The following is a 19,235-nucleotide window of genomic DNA, read 5'->3' as shown; positions in this document are numbered from 1 at the left end:
TGCGTGGCTGTGTAGATAGTTGACATAATGTCCTTATGTGATTTGTCACAAGCAAGCTCTCTAGAGCCGGGTTAGTGTAAGAGGATAGCTACTTCGTGGCCTGGATCTGCTGGAGGGCAAAAGTTACATGGCCTAGAGATTATTTAAACCAAGTGTCCCTATTAATGTACTACTGAACAACAAGCTTTTGATGAAAGACAAGTGTAGGTTTCTTTGTCTAAATATGTTCTATGTTATGGGATGAGAGGTGGGTGGCAGATCCAAATACATTGACACAGTGCCAGCATGTATTAATGTTTCTTGTAGTGTGTGTGTGTGTCTTGTGTGAAAGTCAAACTAGCATGAATTTTGGAACTGTGGGTCATATTTTAAAGTTTAAGAATGAATATTACCCAAATAGAAAAGGCTCGATTGAAAAAAGGTGAAATGGAACTGCTATCCAGGTAACACCGGAGATGCTTGCTCGAAGAGTTTGGACCAGGCTAAAGTGCTAAGAAGCAGTGTTGAGGGAATCTATACTCTGCATTTGCGCAATACATGATTGATTTCAAGGCTCTCAGAGAAGATATTCTTGCTTAGATAGACTCTCTGCGCAAAAGGAATCCCTTGCCGCGTTACCCACTCCTGAGTTCCCAGTGTAGTAACATCTACAGTTTTCCCTCTTTCCCTCCTCCCTCACTCTTCCTCTCTTTCCTTCCCCTGCTCTGCCTTCTCCTTCTTGAGTTCCCATCAGAAAAGGACCAACATAACCTGATTTTCTTTTGAAACAAGAATATGTGTGCACGCAGGTAGGGTTGGAAACACTGTATGAAAGGAAGACTCTCTTGTAGGCTGACCACTAATCCATTTTTCACAACCAAAGATTAAAGAAAATCATGTATTGATCTATACTTTTTTTTCTCATATTCAGCCCAAAATATTGCTCCCAAGCTTAAAGAGAGACCATTTTTCAAACATATCTCAAAGCTATCTTTAAAATACACTCTTTTCTGAGAGCTAAACTCTAGTGCTTATTCAACTTAACAGGGAATTGCATTCACTTTCTTCGACAAAATATGGTTTACAAGAGCCCAAGTTTCCCAAGTTGGTTTAGACAGGTTACGTGTTACAGTAGAATGTCTAAGAATGTGCAGGGATAAGGTGAAGGTTTCTAGAAGAGTCTATGTGGCTAAAACTATCCTTATCTGGGTACAAACAATCTAAGAAAGAATCCTTTTTCCATGACATACTTACGAGAATGAGATAAACCATACAAATGTGTAGGCTATTTGAATCATTTCTTTAGGGCACCCACCCTCACACACAGTTTTCAGGACTCTGTCCAGTTAGGAATGAAGATCATGAATATGAAGAGATGGTAACTATTTCTTGGCATGAAGGGTTGCCATGAAGATGATGAATGGGACTTGTACATTCACAATTAAGCCTAGCAGGAAGATGTTGAGAGAACTTAAAGACCTCACACGATTGCAGCTTCTAGCAGTGCAGCCTCCAAAGAAGGAATGCATTCTTTGGACAATAATGTGTTCTGCCATCTATGGAACTAGTCAGATGAGGTACATGTTATGAAATCCAAGCAGTGGAGAGGTCGGCAATGGCTTAGATGCTATTCCTGAAGAGTGCCGAGAGGTGGTCCTATTGATCCTGCCAAGCATTCACTTTCCCTCTCCTGCTGTTATCAACTTTTCTCTTTACCAAAATGCTACAGTTAATATAGAAAGAAAAGGAAGAGCACAATATCCCATTGTACTACTTCTAATTAATTAATATATCTCTATCTATCTATCTATTTATCTGTCTATTTATCTCTCTCTCTCTCTCTCTCGCTCTCTCTCTCTCTCTCTCTCTCTCTCTCTCTGTGTGTGTGTGTGTGTGTGTGTGTGTGTGTGTGTGTGCAGAATCACATTCTCTGGGAATTTAGCACCACATGCAACCAGGCACAGTAACAAGATGTCTGTAATTTCAGCACTTGGGAGGGTGAAGCAAAAGGTTATGAAGTTCAGGACCATTTTCTGCTACATAGCAAGTTTGGAGCCAATCTGGACAACATGAGACCTGTCTCACACACACACACACACACACACACACACACACACACACACACACACAGCAGTAGCATTCTCTAGATGCATTTGGCCCATCCTTAATCTTCCTAAGTTTCTCCTCATGTTTACTCTCTGAAACCTTCCATGATTCTCCATGTCTCTGCGTGTGCCCATATCGTTGTATTGATATATAGGAGAAGAACAGAGGGACAGAGGGTGTCAGAGAGGACGTTCTTAGTTAGGAAGTTGGTGTTTTGATTAGCATGAGGTGATCAGCATGACGCTGTGTGGAAATATTCCTACTGTGGTATTTTCTGCTCATTATTTCTAAAATGATTTTAGGCTGGCAGAAATTGCACACTCCCTTCTGAAGCTGGCACCGTATGACACCCAGACAATGGAGAGCCGGGGCCTTCGGCGCTACATTATGGAGATGCTGCCTATTACTGACTGGTCAGCGGAGCCAGTGAGGCCAGCCCTTATCCTCATTCTAAAGAGATTGGATAGAATGTTCAACAAAATCCATAAGATGCCTACCCTGAGGTGAGGAGGCCTCCTGGTCAGATATTATAGAGCACACGGTTATAAGTTTTCCATCTTCAAACATAGTAGGTCACTCGGTAGTTAGATAAACGAGGCAGAAGGTTTCTGGTGGTATTTGTGCACAGATAATTGGGAATATAAATGCCCCAGTAGCAAGATTTGTTTTGAGGCAATAACATTTCTTTAGGAATATATGTGCTTCTCTTAAAGGAAGTGTCTGTCCTTTTCTCAGTTAGTTCTTCATCGGATGCAATGAAGAAGTCCAATTAGAACTCAACAGTCTCTAATCCTTGAAGTAAGAGAGAGTATGCCTTACAAATAGCCACAACAAAGAGGAGAAGCATTAATTTGATGCTAACAGTACTATGTTTAATATAGTAAGTTATTCTATTTGGGTACAGAACAAGATAAAAAAAATTTCCAAGTTTTATAATTATCAGCCAAACAGCAACTAAGAAGGTCACAGAACTGATAACAAACCCTAACTTTCACCTTGTTCAATAGAGTCCTAAATGAACACAATCATAGCCTAGTGACTTCTTGGCAGCCTGAGAAAAATCCACTCATCCCCTTCCAATGAGCAGATGCCTCTGCACTATCCTTTCTGGAGATGTGAACCAAGTTTGGAAACTATAGTCATAGTGAGTAGGTGGTATAATTCACAAACCCACTAAAATGGAAATTTCAAATTTGGATGAATGAGAGAGCTTTTTCTCTCCTTTAAAACTAAACTCAAAATCAAATCAACTTTGCCTCAGACCATGGTACTTAAGGTTCAGTTTGCCAGCAGTTTTACAGGTATTAGCCAGCACTCTGCACATTTATGCCACCATGAGTCACAGAAAAGCAAAATTGGACAATATCAGGCTACTGCCTAAGCGCTGGTTCTTATAACCTTTTGTACCATGGTGATGAATGTCAAGACTATATCAAGGTCATTTATTTCAGTGGCATGGAGATGCTTGTTCTTAAGCATTATTTCTTTAGTGGTTCCAGTAAAATATTACCAGCATCTGCTAGTAAATGGCTGATCAAACAGTTATAAATTTCTTATGAGTGTGTGTCAAAATAAATTATTTTTCTTAAGTACTCTGACATTTGAAGATGTTAAACATCTCCATAAAATGGTTCATTTCACATACAGTTAAACCTATTATAAATGACCATACCTCTCCAAAGGAAATTTTGGATTCATTCACAGATTTGGTCAGCTATGGGAAATTTTCCTGGGAAGGATGATGTAATATACAGTTGATTTGTCTTTAACCCTTTCATGTGACCTCAGTTCAACACACAAGTATTGTCTGAAGTCGAACTGTGGGTTACTTGGGCACTTCTGGCCTCCGGAATGTCAGTGTTTTTCCATTTGTGATACATCTCCACTCTTTCATTGTACAGGCTGCAGTTTCATAGGAAATGTAGGCTTAGAAATAATTTCCAGATTGAAAGAGCCCAGCCTGCTGCTTGTTTTGGAAATGTGAGGACGGAGACGGTTACAGAGTAGATTCATTGTTAATACAGAAATGCACTGTGTTATTCTGATTGGATTGTGGCTCCACCATCTGTACTTCCACAGAAAATAATCCGAGACATCATTTCCTTATGAGGCAAAGAGAATTTTCTAGACCACCCTCAAATTTCATCTTTTTGACAGGACGTAAGCCATATAAATCCCACTAGTAGCCTTGTGTGAAAGTTGCCTGTATCAAGTATAGTCAGATAAGTAGATTTCAGGACTGCAGCTGGGGGCAGATTGGTTCTATTGGAAGATTTCCCAGGTCTCCTGAAATGATAGTACAGGGCTCCTCTCAATAATGACATCACAGGGACCTTATAATGTGACCCATTCATCACCTCTGTTTTTTCTTCAATAGATTTTGTCTCATTAGTCGGTTGGGCAGGAGTGTGCCTCTGCTGCGTTTTCCGTCCTTCCTCCCCTCCCAGTGTGCTCTGTACTTTTGGAACACCATGGGTAAATGTCATCCCGCGTGGAGCACTCTGTTGTCTCAGCACACACATCCTGTCTCAGCTGATGCCAGGATCACTGTCTCGTTCACTTGTCTCAGACTCTCTCCAGAAGGGAGCCAGGGCGCTAATGGCTCCTATGTTGTATTCCAGGAGACAGGTTGAGTGGGAGCCTGCCAGCAGTTTGATTGAAGGGGTTTGTTTGACACTTCAGAGGCAGCCAATCATATCCTTCCTGCCTCACCTTAGGTCACTGATCAATGTCTGTGTCAATCTGGTGAGTAGCCAAGTGGCAACCTTACGAAACTTTGCACAGTTTAACTCTGCTATTGATTTCTCTAAACTGAAGATTTACAGGTCAACCACTTTGTGCCCCTGACTTACCTATGAAAACAGATGGCTCAGGTGACACTGAAAACAGTGAGGTACATTTCAGGGTGGTACATGGGAGACACAGGGGCCCATCCCTGCCGAGACGGGATGTCGGAATGCCTGCTTCCCACGCACTACCTTGACAATCACCTCCAAGTTGCGTTGAGAGTTGAGGGCTGCCAGTTGGAGAGTGGGGTGTTGGAGTCTGCACAATTGGCTAAAAGTTGAGATAGCTTGGGAAGGAGAACCTCAAAACACAAAGAAGGCTTTCTTTTCCTTTTTCTTCTAAAAGGGCCAAATAGCACCATGGGTTGGCCCGTTTAGGATTTTATGGAAAGAAAAATTATTCTCACCGTTTATGTAATATCTAGAGTCTGGTCGTGACAAGGCTTTGTACAATGTGTGGAAACCATGTTAGAGCATATCATCCAGTAGGATCTGCTGCTTAACTAGTTGGGCAACAAGTGTGTAGTTGGAATGCCTAGTGCACATAGAGCTGTGATCACCGTCATTGTTGTCAGTATTCGCTCCATCAAAGAATGTTGCCTGCACTCCTTTGAACCCACAAGTAAGTGTCCAGTCTCCCAATTAGAATAGTTTTCTTTAGTTCATCTCTCATTACCTACATAGCTAGCTATAAACAACATCCTACAAAACCTTGGCTGAATCCAGTATAATGATCGACCTGACTCCAGACATTACATGCCTTAGAGGGCACAGAAAAAGAAAAGACTGAAAAAAAATAACATGCCCAACCTTCAATTTTGTTAATATTATTATTATTATTAGTGAATGAGACTCCTTTGCTACAGTTGCATGAAATTGCAATGGTCAAGGCTGGTCATGTGCTCTGTTTGTATTTCAGGTGATGGGAGTGGTAGGACCTTCCAGTGTTGCGGATGGATTACCCCTTCTTCATCTCAGCCCTTATCTCTCACCACCTCTGCCCTTCAGCACAGCTGTTGTCCGGCTTGTAGCATTGCAGATACAGGTGTGACTGCCTTACCTGTTTGTCACGCTCATTCAGTTGCTGGCGGAGGCGCCACATCTCGTGGTGCTCCCTCTCTCTTTCTCTTTCTGCAAAGGCTGGGCAAAATCTGTGAGCCAGAAGTGTGAACACCTCCAAACCGTGATAGGTTTGGAGCTTCAGCCCTGAGCATGGCCCTAAGTTGTGCTTCTGTAATTCTTCTTGAGATCTCAAAAATAGCAGAGTCCTTTAGTCCTGGCGCAACCACAGGAAACGCTGTGGTCATTTAAGCGATGTGCAAATGAATGGCTTATGGGTAACCAGCTCACAATTGTTAATCAAAAGAGGCAATAGTATTCAAAATCTGGCTTAAAATTATTTTCAGAAAGAATTGCGGTCTAAAATTCTTTCACACGTTACTACCAGACTTTGAATATCTTTATTTTCTTTAGTGATTGTGAGTTGAATATTATTTTAAACACACATAAGGAGTATCCCACTTTATTAACAAAGGTACAGAATCCTAATTCCCCTGACTGTTTCTCTCTGTGTCACCCAGTTTTAAAGCTCTGTGATCAACAGACGGAATACGTTGGATATAAAGGCGTAACTGACCTACCCATTATCTGACAGTCTTACCATCCGGAGAATGGGTAGATGTACAAAGCATGGGAAGAATGGCGGCTACTGTGGAGAAGGGGGATATGGCACTCGTATAAGCACTTTGATAGCTGGTTTCCAAAGATCACTAATTTCTTCCTTTCCATGCTTCCTGGCCTGAAGAAGGCCTAGGCAGGGGTTCAAGAACTTTTACATAACCCCAAATGGAGGAAAGTGCCAAGTTGTCATTTTCTTCATTTTCCTGGGTAGACACGTGGAGAAAATTAGCAGGGGAAATGAGGTGGGTCTTATATTAAACTTCTTCCCTTAATGCTTAAGCTATTAATGTCTTTTTAGGAGTGTGGCTCTGTTATGTGAAGCCAATGGTAAAGCATCAGTGTGGGTCAAACGTCATATGCCACAAAGAAGACACTTGAACTCATAGTTTACAGGTGCAGCCAGCGGGGAGGCACCTTCGCCGACACACTCTGTAGAAACAAATGCACACAATGGGCGCAGTGGTCAATTAATCTTTTTTTTTTCTCTCTATTATCGCTGCACAGGCTTTAAAAGAAGATTTCCCTTTAAGCCATGTGATCTCCCCATTCACCAATCAAGAGCGAAGGGAGGGGATGCTTTTAAATCTGCTCATCCCATTTGTGCTCACAGTAGGATCTGGAAGCAAAGGTCTGATTAATTTAACTAAAGGAAACGTATCATTGTTGTTGTGTTTTTTAACTACCAGGGTGGTGTTTCTATTCTTCCTCTCCCCGTGAAACTCACCAGTTGAAATAGATCTAAAGGGTTTAAGCAGGGGTTTGGGAAACAGGAGTTTTATTTGGTTTAACTGACCTAGAATGAGAGTTTCTCTGCTCTACTTCTTAGAAGAAATATCCTCTTTTAAATTACTTCAATACAGCAGAGGGCAGAGTAAATTGTTTCAGTTAAGTTAAGAAAATGTTAATGAGTTCAAGTTCAATGCACTGAGAATTGATAGGTGACTGAACTATAACCGTGGTTAGCAGAAATTCTGCAGCTGCTAACTGTCAATACATTTTCATTACTCTTCCTCTTCCTCCTTCTTTTTTCTAAGAAACCTTTTAATTCTTCTTTTTTAATCCAACATAATCTTAAGGGGGGTCTTTCTTTTAGGAAAAGCGTATCTCAAATGTAAGGTCAGTACATCCTAAGTATTTACCAAAAGAAAAGAGAATGAACTGGTAAGCAGGAGATCTGGCTGAGAACACAAGCCCTTGGATGCCAGCTACTGGCGACCCAAGGGTGCCGATAACACTGTGTTGTCCATGGAAGAAACCGTACTTGGTGGGAAATGCCCACATTTCTGTGTGTTCTGGCTTGGAACTGGAAGAAGTTGCATTGCTCGGTGTGTACCATGGAAGGTCTGCCTTGTGATTGTTACGCTTTCCCCTTCCTTTCCCGAAATGCGCTTCAGATAGCCCCTGGCTGGAGCAGCCCGAGGTACAGCTACTGCTGCAGACTGTCATTAATGTGCTCCTGCCCCCTCGGATCATCAGCACCTCTAGGAGCAAGAACTTCATGCTCGAGAGCTCTCCCGCCCACTGCTCCACCCCTGGGGATGCAGGCAAAGACTTGCGCAAGGAAGGGCTGGCGGAGTCCACCAGCCAGGCAGCGTACTTGGGTGAGACTCTTTTCCCTGCCTCCTCTTTTCCGCTCGTCATGGATGCACTTACCATGATCTATCTTGGCTCAGAAGGTATTTAAAGAAACACTCTTGCAGGGCTGGTTTGCTTCAGTAAATATAAGACAAAGAGTAGTTTCATCTATGCAGTATCTGAATTGACTTGGTGGTTTGCATAGGATGCCTAGAGTATATAAAGAAGGGGTCTGTAGGAAGGATTGCCTCTTTCTGATTGACAGCACAATCACTCAGATTTGATAGCTACTGTGAGGTAGTATAAGCTATGAATCCCATTGGTCTGTCATCTATGTAAATAAAGCCCTTGGAGTTGACAGTCAATATCCTGAGCAATTGGACATGGTGGCCTTGTAGGACATTATTTCCTCAGCCAGCTGTCTTATTCTTGCCTAACAGTGTCTTTACATTTCCATCTTGATCTTTAATCATGTGAGGACAGTCTCCTCTTCCTACAAACTTCCAATTCATCTGCCCACTTACTCTCCTGCTTCCCCATTACCTCAACCCTGCCTTTAAGGGTTGCCTTCCTATGGCGTAATAGAGGGCCAGTCATTGTCCTTGAAAGAAGTAGACCGGGGGAAAAGACCACTCGTGGACTGACACCAAGAATAAGGAGCATGACAATGGGAACCCAATAAGAGGACATCTCACGTGACATTTTTTCATCCACCAAAGTGAGTGTTGGTGGGAGAGTGCAAGACGAGCACAAACTCATGGAATCAAACAGGTCCTTGGAGTTTGGAATATGGGAAAATGGGGTGCTTAAGAAGCATTCTGAAGGGGTGTGTATGTAAAAGATATCATTTACTATGACCTGAAAACAAAAAGAAAAAAAAATGTGTGTACACAGGACCTGACCTGATGGGTGCTCAGTTGCCCAAGGCATAAGTGATCAGGCTTAAATGAACTTCAGGCTGGCAGAGAAGCATCTGTGAAGTCAGGGAATACGGAAGATGGTGGGGAATGGGAACTCTTTATGTAAAACTAGGAATAAAAACTTCGAAGAAATGTTTTCATTCCATTCCACTTTCTGCCTTTTTAATGAAGGTGTTACCTGTTTTTCTTCCTTGGTCAGACTATTGTACTTCTTTTTTTGTGTATTTTAGCTGGGAATGTAGGTAATATGTTGGTGATTCCGTAAAGCCAAAGGCTTTAAACATTAGCTAAAACATTAGTAATACACATAATTGCCTCTTTAGTTCAACGGACTACCTACCTTACCCTATTGTTTGTTTGTTTTTCCAGAATGGGAATTTTCAATGCACTTAATAAAATTGTGTCCTAACCCACCAAAATACCTTTACCTGTGTGTCTGGAATACTGGCTCAAGGGTGCATGTTAAGTTTCTAGAACCGCGAAGTTGAATCAATTAGAAATTGTCCCGTGTACACAGGCAGTGGCTATGGGCAGGATTCCTCTGAAGCACCAGCCCTCAGGATCCTTTTCTCTTTTCCCGCTATGAAGCCCTAAAGGTTATTCTCGTCTGCTTCGAGAGGCAGCTGGGAAGCCAGTGGTACTGGCTGAGCCTGCAGGTGAAGGAAATGGCTCTGCGGAAGGTGGGCGGCCTAGCCCTGTGGGACTTCCTCGACTTCATCGTGCGCACCCGGATACCCATCTTCGTACTCTTGCGCCCTTTCATCCAGTGCAAGGTGAACTTGCTGTTTTCTTCTAAGGCAGGAGTGCCGAGAGGTGGGGGTGGGGGAGTGCACATGGCGGTGTACAGGACACATACACGCTGCGGCCAGTTAGCAGAGACGCTTAACACCGTGTCGGATGAGGAAGGAGCCCCAAGCAAGCATCCAGACACTATTTCAAATTCAAAGCACCTTCTCACCTATTACATAATAATAGGTGAGATATTAGTAATAAGTATGCCAAACTTATTCTCTTCCCATTCATCACCCTGCCTTCTTAAAGAAAGGAGAAAAACTGGCCCTGTGAAATGTTCTGGAGAATGTCCTCCCAGGTCAGTAACATCATCTGAAATCTACTATTTAAAAAAAAAAAAAAAACCCAAAACCAGGCGGAGGTGGCGCACGCCTTTAATTCCAGCACACCGGAGGCAGAGGCAGGCGGATCTCTGTGAGTTCCAGGAAAGGCGCAAAGCTGCACAGAGAAACCCTGTCTGGAAAAACCAAAACTAGAAAAAAGAAAAAGAAAAAAATAGGATAGTTAATGCTCCTTTTTCCCTCCATGATTCCCAGTATTTATCTATTCTTTAGTTCTTCTCATGCCCCAATTTCTTGGGGCAGAGACACTACTCAGTGGCACCATGCTGGTACCACTGTTTCCTGCCCATCACCTTCTTTTTCTTCCTCTGTCTATGAAGTGGGTCAGTATCACAGTTAGCCTAGGTTACAGATGGGGAAACTGGAGTCCTGAGGATGCAATGCCTTCCTTCCTTTTAGCTCCTGGCCCAACCAGCAGAGAACCATGAAGAACTTAATGCCCGACAACATATTGCTGACCAGCTAGAGCGGCGCTTCATCCCCCGCCCTTTATGCAAGAGCTCGCTCATTGCCGAGTTCAACAGTGAACTGAAAATTCTGAAAGAGGCGGTCCACAGTGGATCAGGTAAGCGTGAAGGGTGTCTCTTGAGTCTGACAGTTGGGATTCACAATCCCTGCCCAGCTCACTGCTCTTTTGGCGGACCAAGTCTGAACTAGCTATCTTGATACACTGATAGATTTGACCAAGAAATTACGTCTGACAATAAAACAAAAGCCAAGGGCTGACATGGGAATTTGGTTACATTCTTCTGAATATTTTTAAGTACTCTTTTTAGTATTTAAGCACTTAAATATTTAATAAGGGGAAAGGGTGTTTACATTCTTTCATCCCCCTTTTTGATAGAAGGATTCGCTTTATTGAGCTTCTGTTATAACTTCACAGGTGTTATTTCCTTTAATCTACACAAGTATCTGTAAAATGTATCATTCAAAGTCCAATTTTAAAAGGAGGAAATTGACACTCAATTAAATAGTTTATATACAGACATAGTGAAACCAGTGAGGTGATTTTTTTTTTTTTAAGACAGGGTTTCTCTGTGTAATTTTGGAGCCTGTCCTGGACCTCGCTCTGTAGACCAGGCTGTCCTCGAACTCACAGAGATCCGCCTGGCTCTGCCTCTGGAGTGCTGGGATTAAAGGTGTGCGCCACCACTGCCAGCCAGTGAGGTGATTTTGCACTAGGTTTATGTTGTGGATTCTAAACCTTAAAGTTGTACAAATTGGAATGGGGAGGAGCTAAGTAGAGTTGACAAGTAGAAGGTACTTTTAACTATTTGAAAGATTTTTCCTTGAGTCCTCACTGCTTCCTGGGCAGTTCTACCACAGCAGACTCCTGAATGAGAAAATTAAATCCCTGTCTATCATTAGAGGGCACTCATCACCCACGTGTAAAAGACTGGGCTTTTTTTTTGCTTTCTATAGTGTTTACTGTTGTTTGCAAGATGTTCAGAACACAAATGTTAAAAGTGCAACCTTGGTGATATTTACACATGGCCATTCAGAGTTTCTGCTGAATCTGATAGAATCATCTGCCACAGAGCTGAGAAGGTTCTAATGCTTCAGTCTCCAGAAAAGGAGAATGGGAACACTTTGGCATTGTATCCTGATTTTGAGTTTAGGTTCATATAAAAGATACCGATTTTCTTATTATTCCAGTATCCTTATGTGGGCAATGCACATGCAGTGGTAATAAAACCAAGGCTTCGGAAGCAGCAATTCAAGTTAGTTGGTATTCTATTAGCCTAAGCAAACAAAAAAATAAATACACTAAGAGAAAAAAAAAACTGCAAAAGCCTTTCCCTTGGTAGGGATCTCAGGCCTTTGTAAGGAAGCTATTCACTTAGAGTACACCAGTGGCCAATACTGATACCCTCCCCTTCAAATTCTTATATGACTGTATCTTGAAACTCCTTAGTCTGGGACACACTAGTTACACTTAAAAAAAAAAAGTCAGGAGCACTTTGAAGCAAACATTTCTGTTTTTCATGACCTTACCACCCATTTCCTTTGGTCTCTCAACTCCCAGCCTACCAAGGAAAGACATCCATCAGCACCGTGGGCACATCGACCTCTGCCTACCGCCTGAGCCTGGCCACCATGTCCCGCTCCAACACGGGCACAGGCACTGTCTGGGAGCAGGACAGTGAACCATCCCAACAAGCTTCTCAAGACACCCTGAGTCGGACTGACGAGGAGGACGAGGAAAGTACGTAAGAATAAATTTTCATTAAATGTCTCTGCCATGTAAGGGGCTTCTTAAATTGCACTGATTATTTTCCACTTGTGTTTTTGAGATGCTCTTACATAATGATTACGGAAAAGTTGTACCTTTAAAGATGAGAAGGAAATATAAGAACCTCTCTATTCCAAGTGAAACCCACAAAAGGCCCCTTCCTGAACTAAATAAAGTAGAAGAAATGGAAATGAAGCTTAGAATTTTAATTAACTAAAATAAATGAAAACATTTTACTATCTCCCTGCAGTTAGGCATATACGATGGAAAAAGAAATATGTGCTTTGTTAAAATACTTTTCACCAATATTTCCAGATTTAGTTTGGGGTTAGTCATGTAAGGTAGCAATCATATTATAAACAACTTATAACTAGACACCTGGCCACTGCTCATGGACATACCTCTACAGTTGCAGCTCAACTTTTATGAAATATCGACCAAGAAAGCACAGGGTAAGAGATAAGGATGAGGAGTTTGCTTTTAAATTTTTCTTTACTTATTTATTTGGGACAGAGTCGCATCTATTTCAGGTTGGCCTTGCATCCCCTACATTGCTGAGGATGACCCTGCAGCTTCTGTTCCTTCTGTCTCCATCAATGACAGCTGGCATTACAGGCACAATCATGCACCAGCACACTGGGTCTCTGACACTTTAAATCAAAAGTGTGCTTCTTATTTAATTGGGTAGTGCTAGGGATTAGTGGTCTTGGGGACTGAACTCGGGGTTTCATGTCTACAAGGCACCGTCAATTACTCTACTACTGACTATATTCTAATACCAAAATTGATCAGTTTAAAATAAACAGCAAGATTTGATACTAGTTCAAAACATCAAGTGAATTCTACTTTTCTTTAATGTATGAAATAGTATCTATTAACATTTTTTTTATGATAGGAAATGATGCCCCCTGTGATTCCTGGAACTAAGTCTATTCTCAGGGTAACTTCTTGAATAAGTGCTTGGCCAGAACAGTAGAAAGGAGTTATGGAAGAAAAGTAGAGAAGACTTAAACAGATGTCATCAGCAGACTCCAACACTCATATAGTGGGAGGGGGATTCAGAAGGCATGTAGTCTTATGCTAATATCTTTCTCAGATATCACAGTGATCTCAAAGAAATTGAGGCCACCAATAAGGGGTGCATTGTGGCTGTGATGTGGGTGAACATTAGTTTATATGGAAAAGGATATGAAAGCAAGATGATGAACTGTTTTAATTGAAACTGTTCTTCCAATCCTAGAAGCTCACATTAAGACTTATCAGGTGTAGAACAAAAAAGAAATGAGAAAGACATATTCTCTGTCTGTCCTCCATGGTGTTAGAAGTAATCTTGTAGAGAAGATGGCATTTACAGACAGCACTTAAAAGGCTTGATAGAAGAAAACACATGACTAATGAGCAAACAAATCCTATAGAGATGTTAAGACACGTGAGTTCAAAGGACAATCAAAGAGAATCTAGGAAAGGCTTTTGTAGAAATAGCTCAATGTGTTCCATCATGTTTTCCATATTTTTAACTTCTTTGTAAACATACTACAAAGGCAATATGTCAAGACTCAGTTCAAATCACTTATAACAAATTAAAACTTATAGCAGTTTTCATGTTTATGATTTTATTTGAAAATTTATATTAGATATATCACTTAGAATATTCTAAATAGTATCAGATGACCTTTCATGGTAGCATACATTTGCTAAAACACAATTTGTTTATTGAAGTTTATGTGGTTTAGTAACAGACAGTATTAGATCACTTAGCATAAGGTCAACTTAACTCAAATACTGTTCTAAGTTAACTTTCATATGGATTGGGGTGCATTAATTTCTGCCTCTGCAGGGAAGGGAGGCCTCTTTAAAACTTAAAATTTAGATTAAAATAAGCACTTATTTCAGGATGTTACAGTTTTCAAATATTTTTTCTTGAAATATTGCTTCCCACAGCAAGCTATAAATCATTAAGTGAACTGAGTAGCTTTATAATGTCAAGGAAATGTAATTGACTTATTAAAAAACAAACTCCTAATTGAACTATTCCTGCAATAGTCTTTAAATATGTGTGCACAGTCTAGCTTTTCTGAAATCTTTAATTTGTGGGTACACATTGATTTACTCTTATTTACTTTGTAAGTAAGAAGTTTGCATGTGTTTTGTGAAGGCTGCTGTAGTGTGGGGGACAGATAGGAAATGTGTAGACTTGAAGAATTATCATTGGTTCACTTGTGGTGTTAGTTTATCATATATATGAAGATGGCTATGATTGTTCCACATTAGAGACAGCTCTGAGGTTGTACCTATGTCAGGCATGGAACTCAAGTACAGCTTTGACTGCAGTTTTCTGAGAGGCATCATGGTTTTGTAACAATGGTTCCTTCGCACTTTTAGATGACTCTGTAAGCATGCCCAGTGTGGTAAGTGAACAGGAAGCTTGTCTCCTGGGTAACCTCGGAAGGAGGAGATTCTCCAGCCACGTCTCCAGCATGTCTGCACCTCAGGCTGAGGTGGGCATGTTACCCAGCCAAAGGTAAAGGGCTATGACGGTCTTATACTCTGCACTTGGGGTGGGGGCAAAAGAAATTCTGAAAATACATTAACGTTATCCTATAAAAATGGAAGGAGAAGCAAGCATGGGTCATGTTTCTAGAGAAATTGTTCAAGAAAGCACTTCCAAGTAGGTTCCTGTGGGTAATTGTTGTAGATTTCCAAGCCAGGCTTTGAAATGAGATCACACCTGCAGGTCCAAGTATTATTTTTATATTGAGATATCCATAAATAGAAATATAATCCTTTGCTTCTGGTCAAAGCCATCCTTATATGTCAGATTTATCATCAGGCAAGATAATGAGTATTTGGTAAGAGTGGACCAGTTTACGTGATACTCTAGAAGTTTAGCCCTTCTGTAGCTGATGTTCTGCATGTAGGAATGCTTCACTAAGGGAAAAATGTACCTCTGACACTGTGTGGACCATGAGCAGGACACTTAAATGCAGTCCACAGTTTTTCCAGCTATGTGCTGAAGTAAGCTAAAATGATCTGAAGGGTAACTTCTATATCAAAAGCTCTAAGATTCAATGACTAAACCATTTAAAGTGTTGCCTTTGGTGTTCTCTGCCATATAAGAATGTAATTTAAAAAATACATTTGGGGGCTCTTAGTTTGTAAACGTTTTATACTTGGGGAAATGAAAATACATCATTTACATAATTAAAACTTAAATTTATATTTAAATAAACACTCATATTTGAATTCTACATATTTTTAAATAAAATTATAATACAAAAAATGATCTGACAGAGTTAATCTAGTTTTTGAACAACTACTATTTTCATTTCAAGAATTGTATTCTTTCAAAAATTGGTATTGCCTGATTTTTAGTGTGTTATTTTCTATTTTTGCAATACAGCCTTATGTATGCTATGTCACTGAGCTATATACCTAGCTGCTATTATTTTTAATACCCTTAGACTCACTCTAGTACAATTCACACATAGAACATAATATCAATAGAGATATATGACTGTGTTCAAATTAAACTGGTTTATATACAGGAATATACTATACCCAAACCACTCAATAAATAGTTCATGTAAACTAACATTTGATAGTTTCCCTTTGCACAAAAAAAAATGTATGAATGAAATATGTAACCAAAGAGCCAAATGTGTCCCAAAAAAGTAACATAAGCAATTAATGTTGATAACTATTAATTTATTCTTAATTGTTAGTTGTCCACATGTTTGTATTTAGAATAATATAAATTTTAATTAGAGAGGTTTTGATCTATCCAAAATAAGTCAAACTACTAATTCTTTTTCCATGTCTATAAATAATAGATCAACTTTTTTGCAAGGAGAAATTTTATCTAATATAAACATATCCCAGAAGTTAAAAAGAAGATATTATAAGGCTATCCCAGAAGTTAAAAAGAAGATATTATAAGGCATCACTTTGTTCTTGGATTATATTTTGGAAAATTGGAGAAGGAAACACTCTCTTTGTCCATTGCCAAAAAATGATCCCCTTCCTGGGAACGGAGACTAGTTTTACACTCAGATCTTTTGTAATAGTCCCTTCAGTTTTTTCGATGCTTAACTATACATAATTTAATATGTAAATATTGAATGCCTTTTGGTTGCCTGGCTCAGTGCTAGACCTGAGGGGAAAGTCAATAAAATATAGCACAGCTTATGCTCACAAATATCAGCTCAACTATATTCCAGTAAGTGGATAAACTGTGATTCACTCACCAACCGACAGGCTTTCGTTGCACTTACAATTCAGTTAGTAGAGAGTTTAGAACAGGGAGGTAAATGTGAGTTCTTTGTAATGTTTTGAAGACACCTTCCATTTGCTTACTGATATTTTCATTGCAAAATTAGCAGGGGAAGTTGGGCTCTTTCTTTGCTTTTCTTAATGGCATCAGCTTCCAGACTTTGGTTGTGGCCATTTATGGTAAGTGGTTTCTGTGTGGTAATGTTAGGATGTACAAGAAAATGTGGGGGTCTGGTCATTGAGATACTGTGTCCATACGATATGTTAAAAATAATAGCCACGTAGCCAAATGGCTACCAAAGAAATCATAGATTCATCTTCTACAGATCTACTCTGCAATGCATTTCAGAGCTCATGTGTCCATTTGGAGCTCATTTTAACTCTTGACCAATAAACAGACCACTCCTCTGAGAGCCGTACCCATCCGGTCTTTCCTTCCCCCATTGCCTTGAGTCCTATGTCTTGACAAACCCAGCACAAGGTGAAATGGTTGACTGTCTCCTTTTCCTTCCTCGTTCTGTTCAATTTATTTTCAGTTCTTGGAAACAGAAAATTGCATGCTTTTTTTTTCTCCCTTTCCCTTTTCTTTTATTTTCCTCTTTTTATTTTTTCTTTCTGCATTTTCTTTCCCTAAATGCTTCATCTCCCTACCCCTCCTGCAGTGAACCTAATGTCCTCGATGACTCCCAGGGCCTGGCCGCCGAGGGCAGCCTCTCTAGGTACAGTGTCAAAGCTACCTGTCTATTGGTGTCTGTGCTGGGAAACTAGCTGTTCCCTGTCACCTCCGTCACTCTTGTCTCCTCCGTCTTCTCTTGCCCGTCTTGGTATCTATTTCCATCCCTCGCCCTTTGTTGTTCATGAACACACGAGCCTGGAGTCAAAGGTGTAGCAGACCCTCCTTCTTTACAGACAGCTTCAGAGATCAATCACAAATAGTCTAAAAAAAAAAAACGCAATTAAAAAAAAAAGCTACAGAATTCCCTATGGGGCATGTCTAATGAATCTCTAAAATGTTTGCTATACCAAGGGCTAGAGCTGTAGTTCAGTGGTAGTGATATGTGCTTAACATATGCTAGACCCTGGGTCCAATACCCAGTACCTCCCCCAAAGTTTGTTATACAAAATGTTAAATTTGTCCCATCTAAACATTCATTTCCACACTAATATTCACTCAGAATTGCTTTTTTTTTTTTTTGGAGTGTGGGGGGGATCTTTTTAGTACAGCTCCCTCTCAGGGAGCCCCTGTACTCAGTCAAGTCGTATCTTTTTAGCTAATACCATAGAAGGTAAGAAAACAATGATGCTGAGAGAATAGCAGTCAATGTCACTGCCACTTGTGCGATTGCTATTCTTGGACGCACGCTGTGTGGCATGCCATTATTGTAGCTTGTTCAAACACATTATCAAGAACATTGGTTCTAGCACAAAGATGACTCAAAAACTTGCTTCGGAAAAATCCAATGCAAACTTTTTCTTGGTGAGCAATAAGAGAAGCCATAGAACAGAGACAGTAGAATACCTAGACTATTTATTTGTTTAAGCCTTCAGAAATGGGTACTGCACCTTTAACACTCAGATAAACCACGTCAAACATTCCTAATCTTGTGCTGTCGATTTACACCTCTCAACTAATCCTCATTAGGGGCAATGCTTCTTGTTCATCTTTAGAGTGTCTTTGTGCCATCTCAAGAGAAAACCCTCCCAGGGCTGAACTCTATAGTGAGTACGATACCCACCGTGTTTATTGCTTTAACACAAAGATGAGGAAATGTTGAGAGGCCGTTCCTGTGAAAGGTTGTCTTTTGTTTTCTTCGCATCTTGTTCGGATTTCACATTTTCTTCTTCAACTGAAAATGGGAAATTTAGTCCATCATCAGGTCTATTTTTTTTATTATTTTACTGGATCCATAACTCATGACATTCATTTGTGTTTGCGAGCCCTCGCTTGGACAGATTAGTCTCATATTGGGAAATGTGGAAGTGCTTCAGAGAGCAACCTTAATTAGCAGGAGCTGTAGGGCGAGGAAGGTTGAGAAACACTGTCCTGGAGAAGGTTTTCCTTAGCCGTTCACAGTGTCTGAAGAACTTTCAACAAAGTCTAGCACCCGGGGCATCAATACTTTCAAAGATGTAATTGTTGAATGCTTAAAATGCATACGGAGTAGGAAAGCCTTTATTTCAGAACGTAGGATCAGTGGCTGATTAAGAAAAGGCTTGAGTGTAAATGAGTTTGCGCTGAGGGTTAAGTCCAGATTCTATATGCGGATATATGGGTAGAGTTTATTTTTATTAATCTTCTGAAAGACTTGGCGAGCCCAGGGTTCAAACGACTGGAGTCATCTGAACTAATTCCTTCTGTGCCCGGTCCAGTGCAAAGGGAGGAGACTCAAGATTTGTGCTAGGTACTAAAACGAGTTGAGAGCCAGAGTTAGAGACCTCATGTCCAGGTGAATTCATTGTGTTAGCATTTCGATGACCATCTTCAATCAGCTATTGTTGATCTGTTGTTGCTGGTGCTGTTTCCCTTTGAACCTTGGTGTTAGTCAGCAGGACC

The 19,235-nt window shown here is 40.6% G+C and overlaps 1 protein-coding gene across 12 annotated transcripts in view; it reads left to right on the top strand.

Annotated features, from left to right (window-relative positions):
• Nucleotides 1-19,235, top strand: part of Unc80 (unc-80 subunit of NALCN channel complex) — a 182,610-nt gene that overhangs the window by 151,060 nt on the left and 12,315 nt on the right. For 7 of the 12 annotated variants that reach the window (XM_076550199.1, XM_076550201.1, XM_006974970.4 and 4 more), the window contains 10 exons: nt 2,388-2,588; nt 4,707-4,830; nt 5,791-5,916; nt 7,056-7,179; nt 7,946-8,152; nt 9,635-9,819; nt 10,579-10,744; nt 12,206-12,385; nt 14,795-14,933; nt 17,344-17,400. In XM_076550199.1, the coding sequence (XP_076406314.1) occupies nt 2,388-2,588; nt 4,707-4,830; nt 5,791-5,916; nt 7,056-7,179; nt 7,946-8,152; nt 9,635-9,819; nt 10,579-10,744; nt 12,206-12,385; nt 14,795-14,933; nt 17,344-17,400 (1,509 nt within the window). The remainder of the gene's footprint in view (nt 1-2,387; nt 2,589-4,706; nt 4,831-5,790; nt 5,917-7,055; nt 7,180-7,945; nt 8,153-9,634; nt 9,820-10,578; nt 10,745-12,205; nt 12,386-14,794; nt 14,934-17,343; nt 17,401-19,235) is intronic. The other 5 variants (XM_015993863.3, XM_076550203.1, XM_076550202.1 and 2 more) reach the window with 1 other exon arrangement.

The sequence above is a fragment of the Peromyscus maniculatus genome, chromosome 13 (genome assembly GCF_049852395.1).
Source record: "Peromyscus maniculatus bairdii isolate BWxNUB_F1_BW_parent chromosome 13, HU_Pman_BW_mat_3.1, whole genome shotgun sequence".
Lineage (NCBI taxonomy): Eukaryota > Metazoa > Chordata > Mammalia > Rodentia > Cricetidae > Peromyscus > Peromyscus maniculatus.
This window is presented reverse-complemented; position numbering and strand designations above follow the sequence as displayed.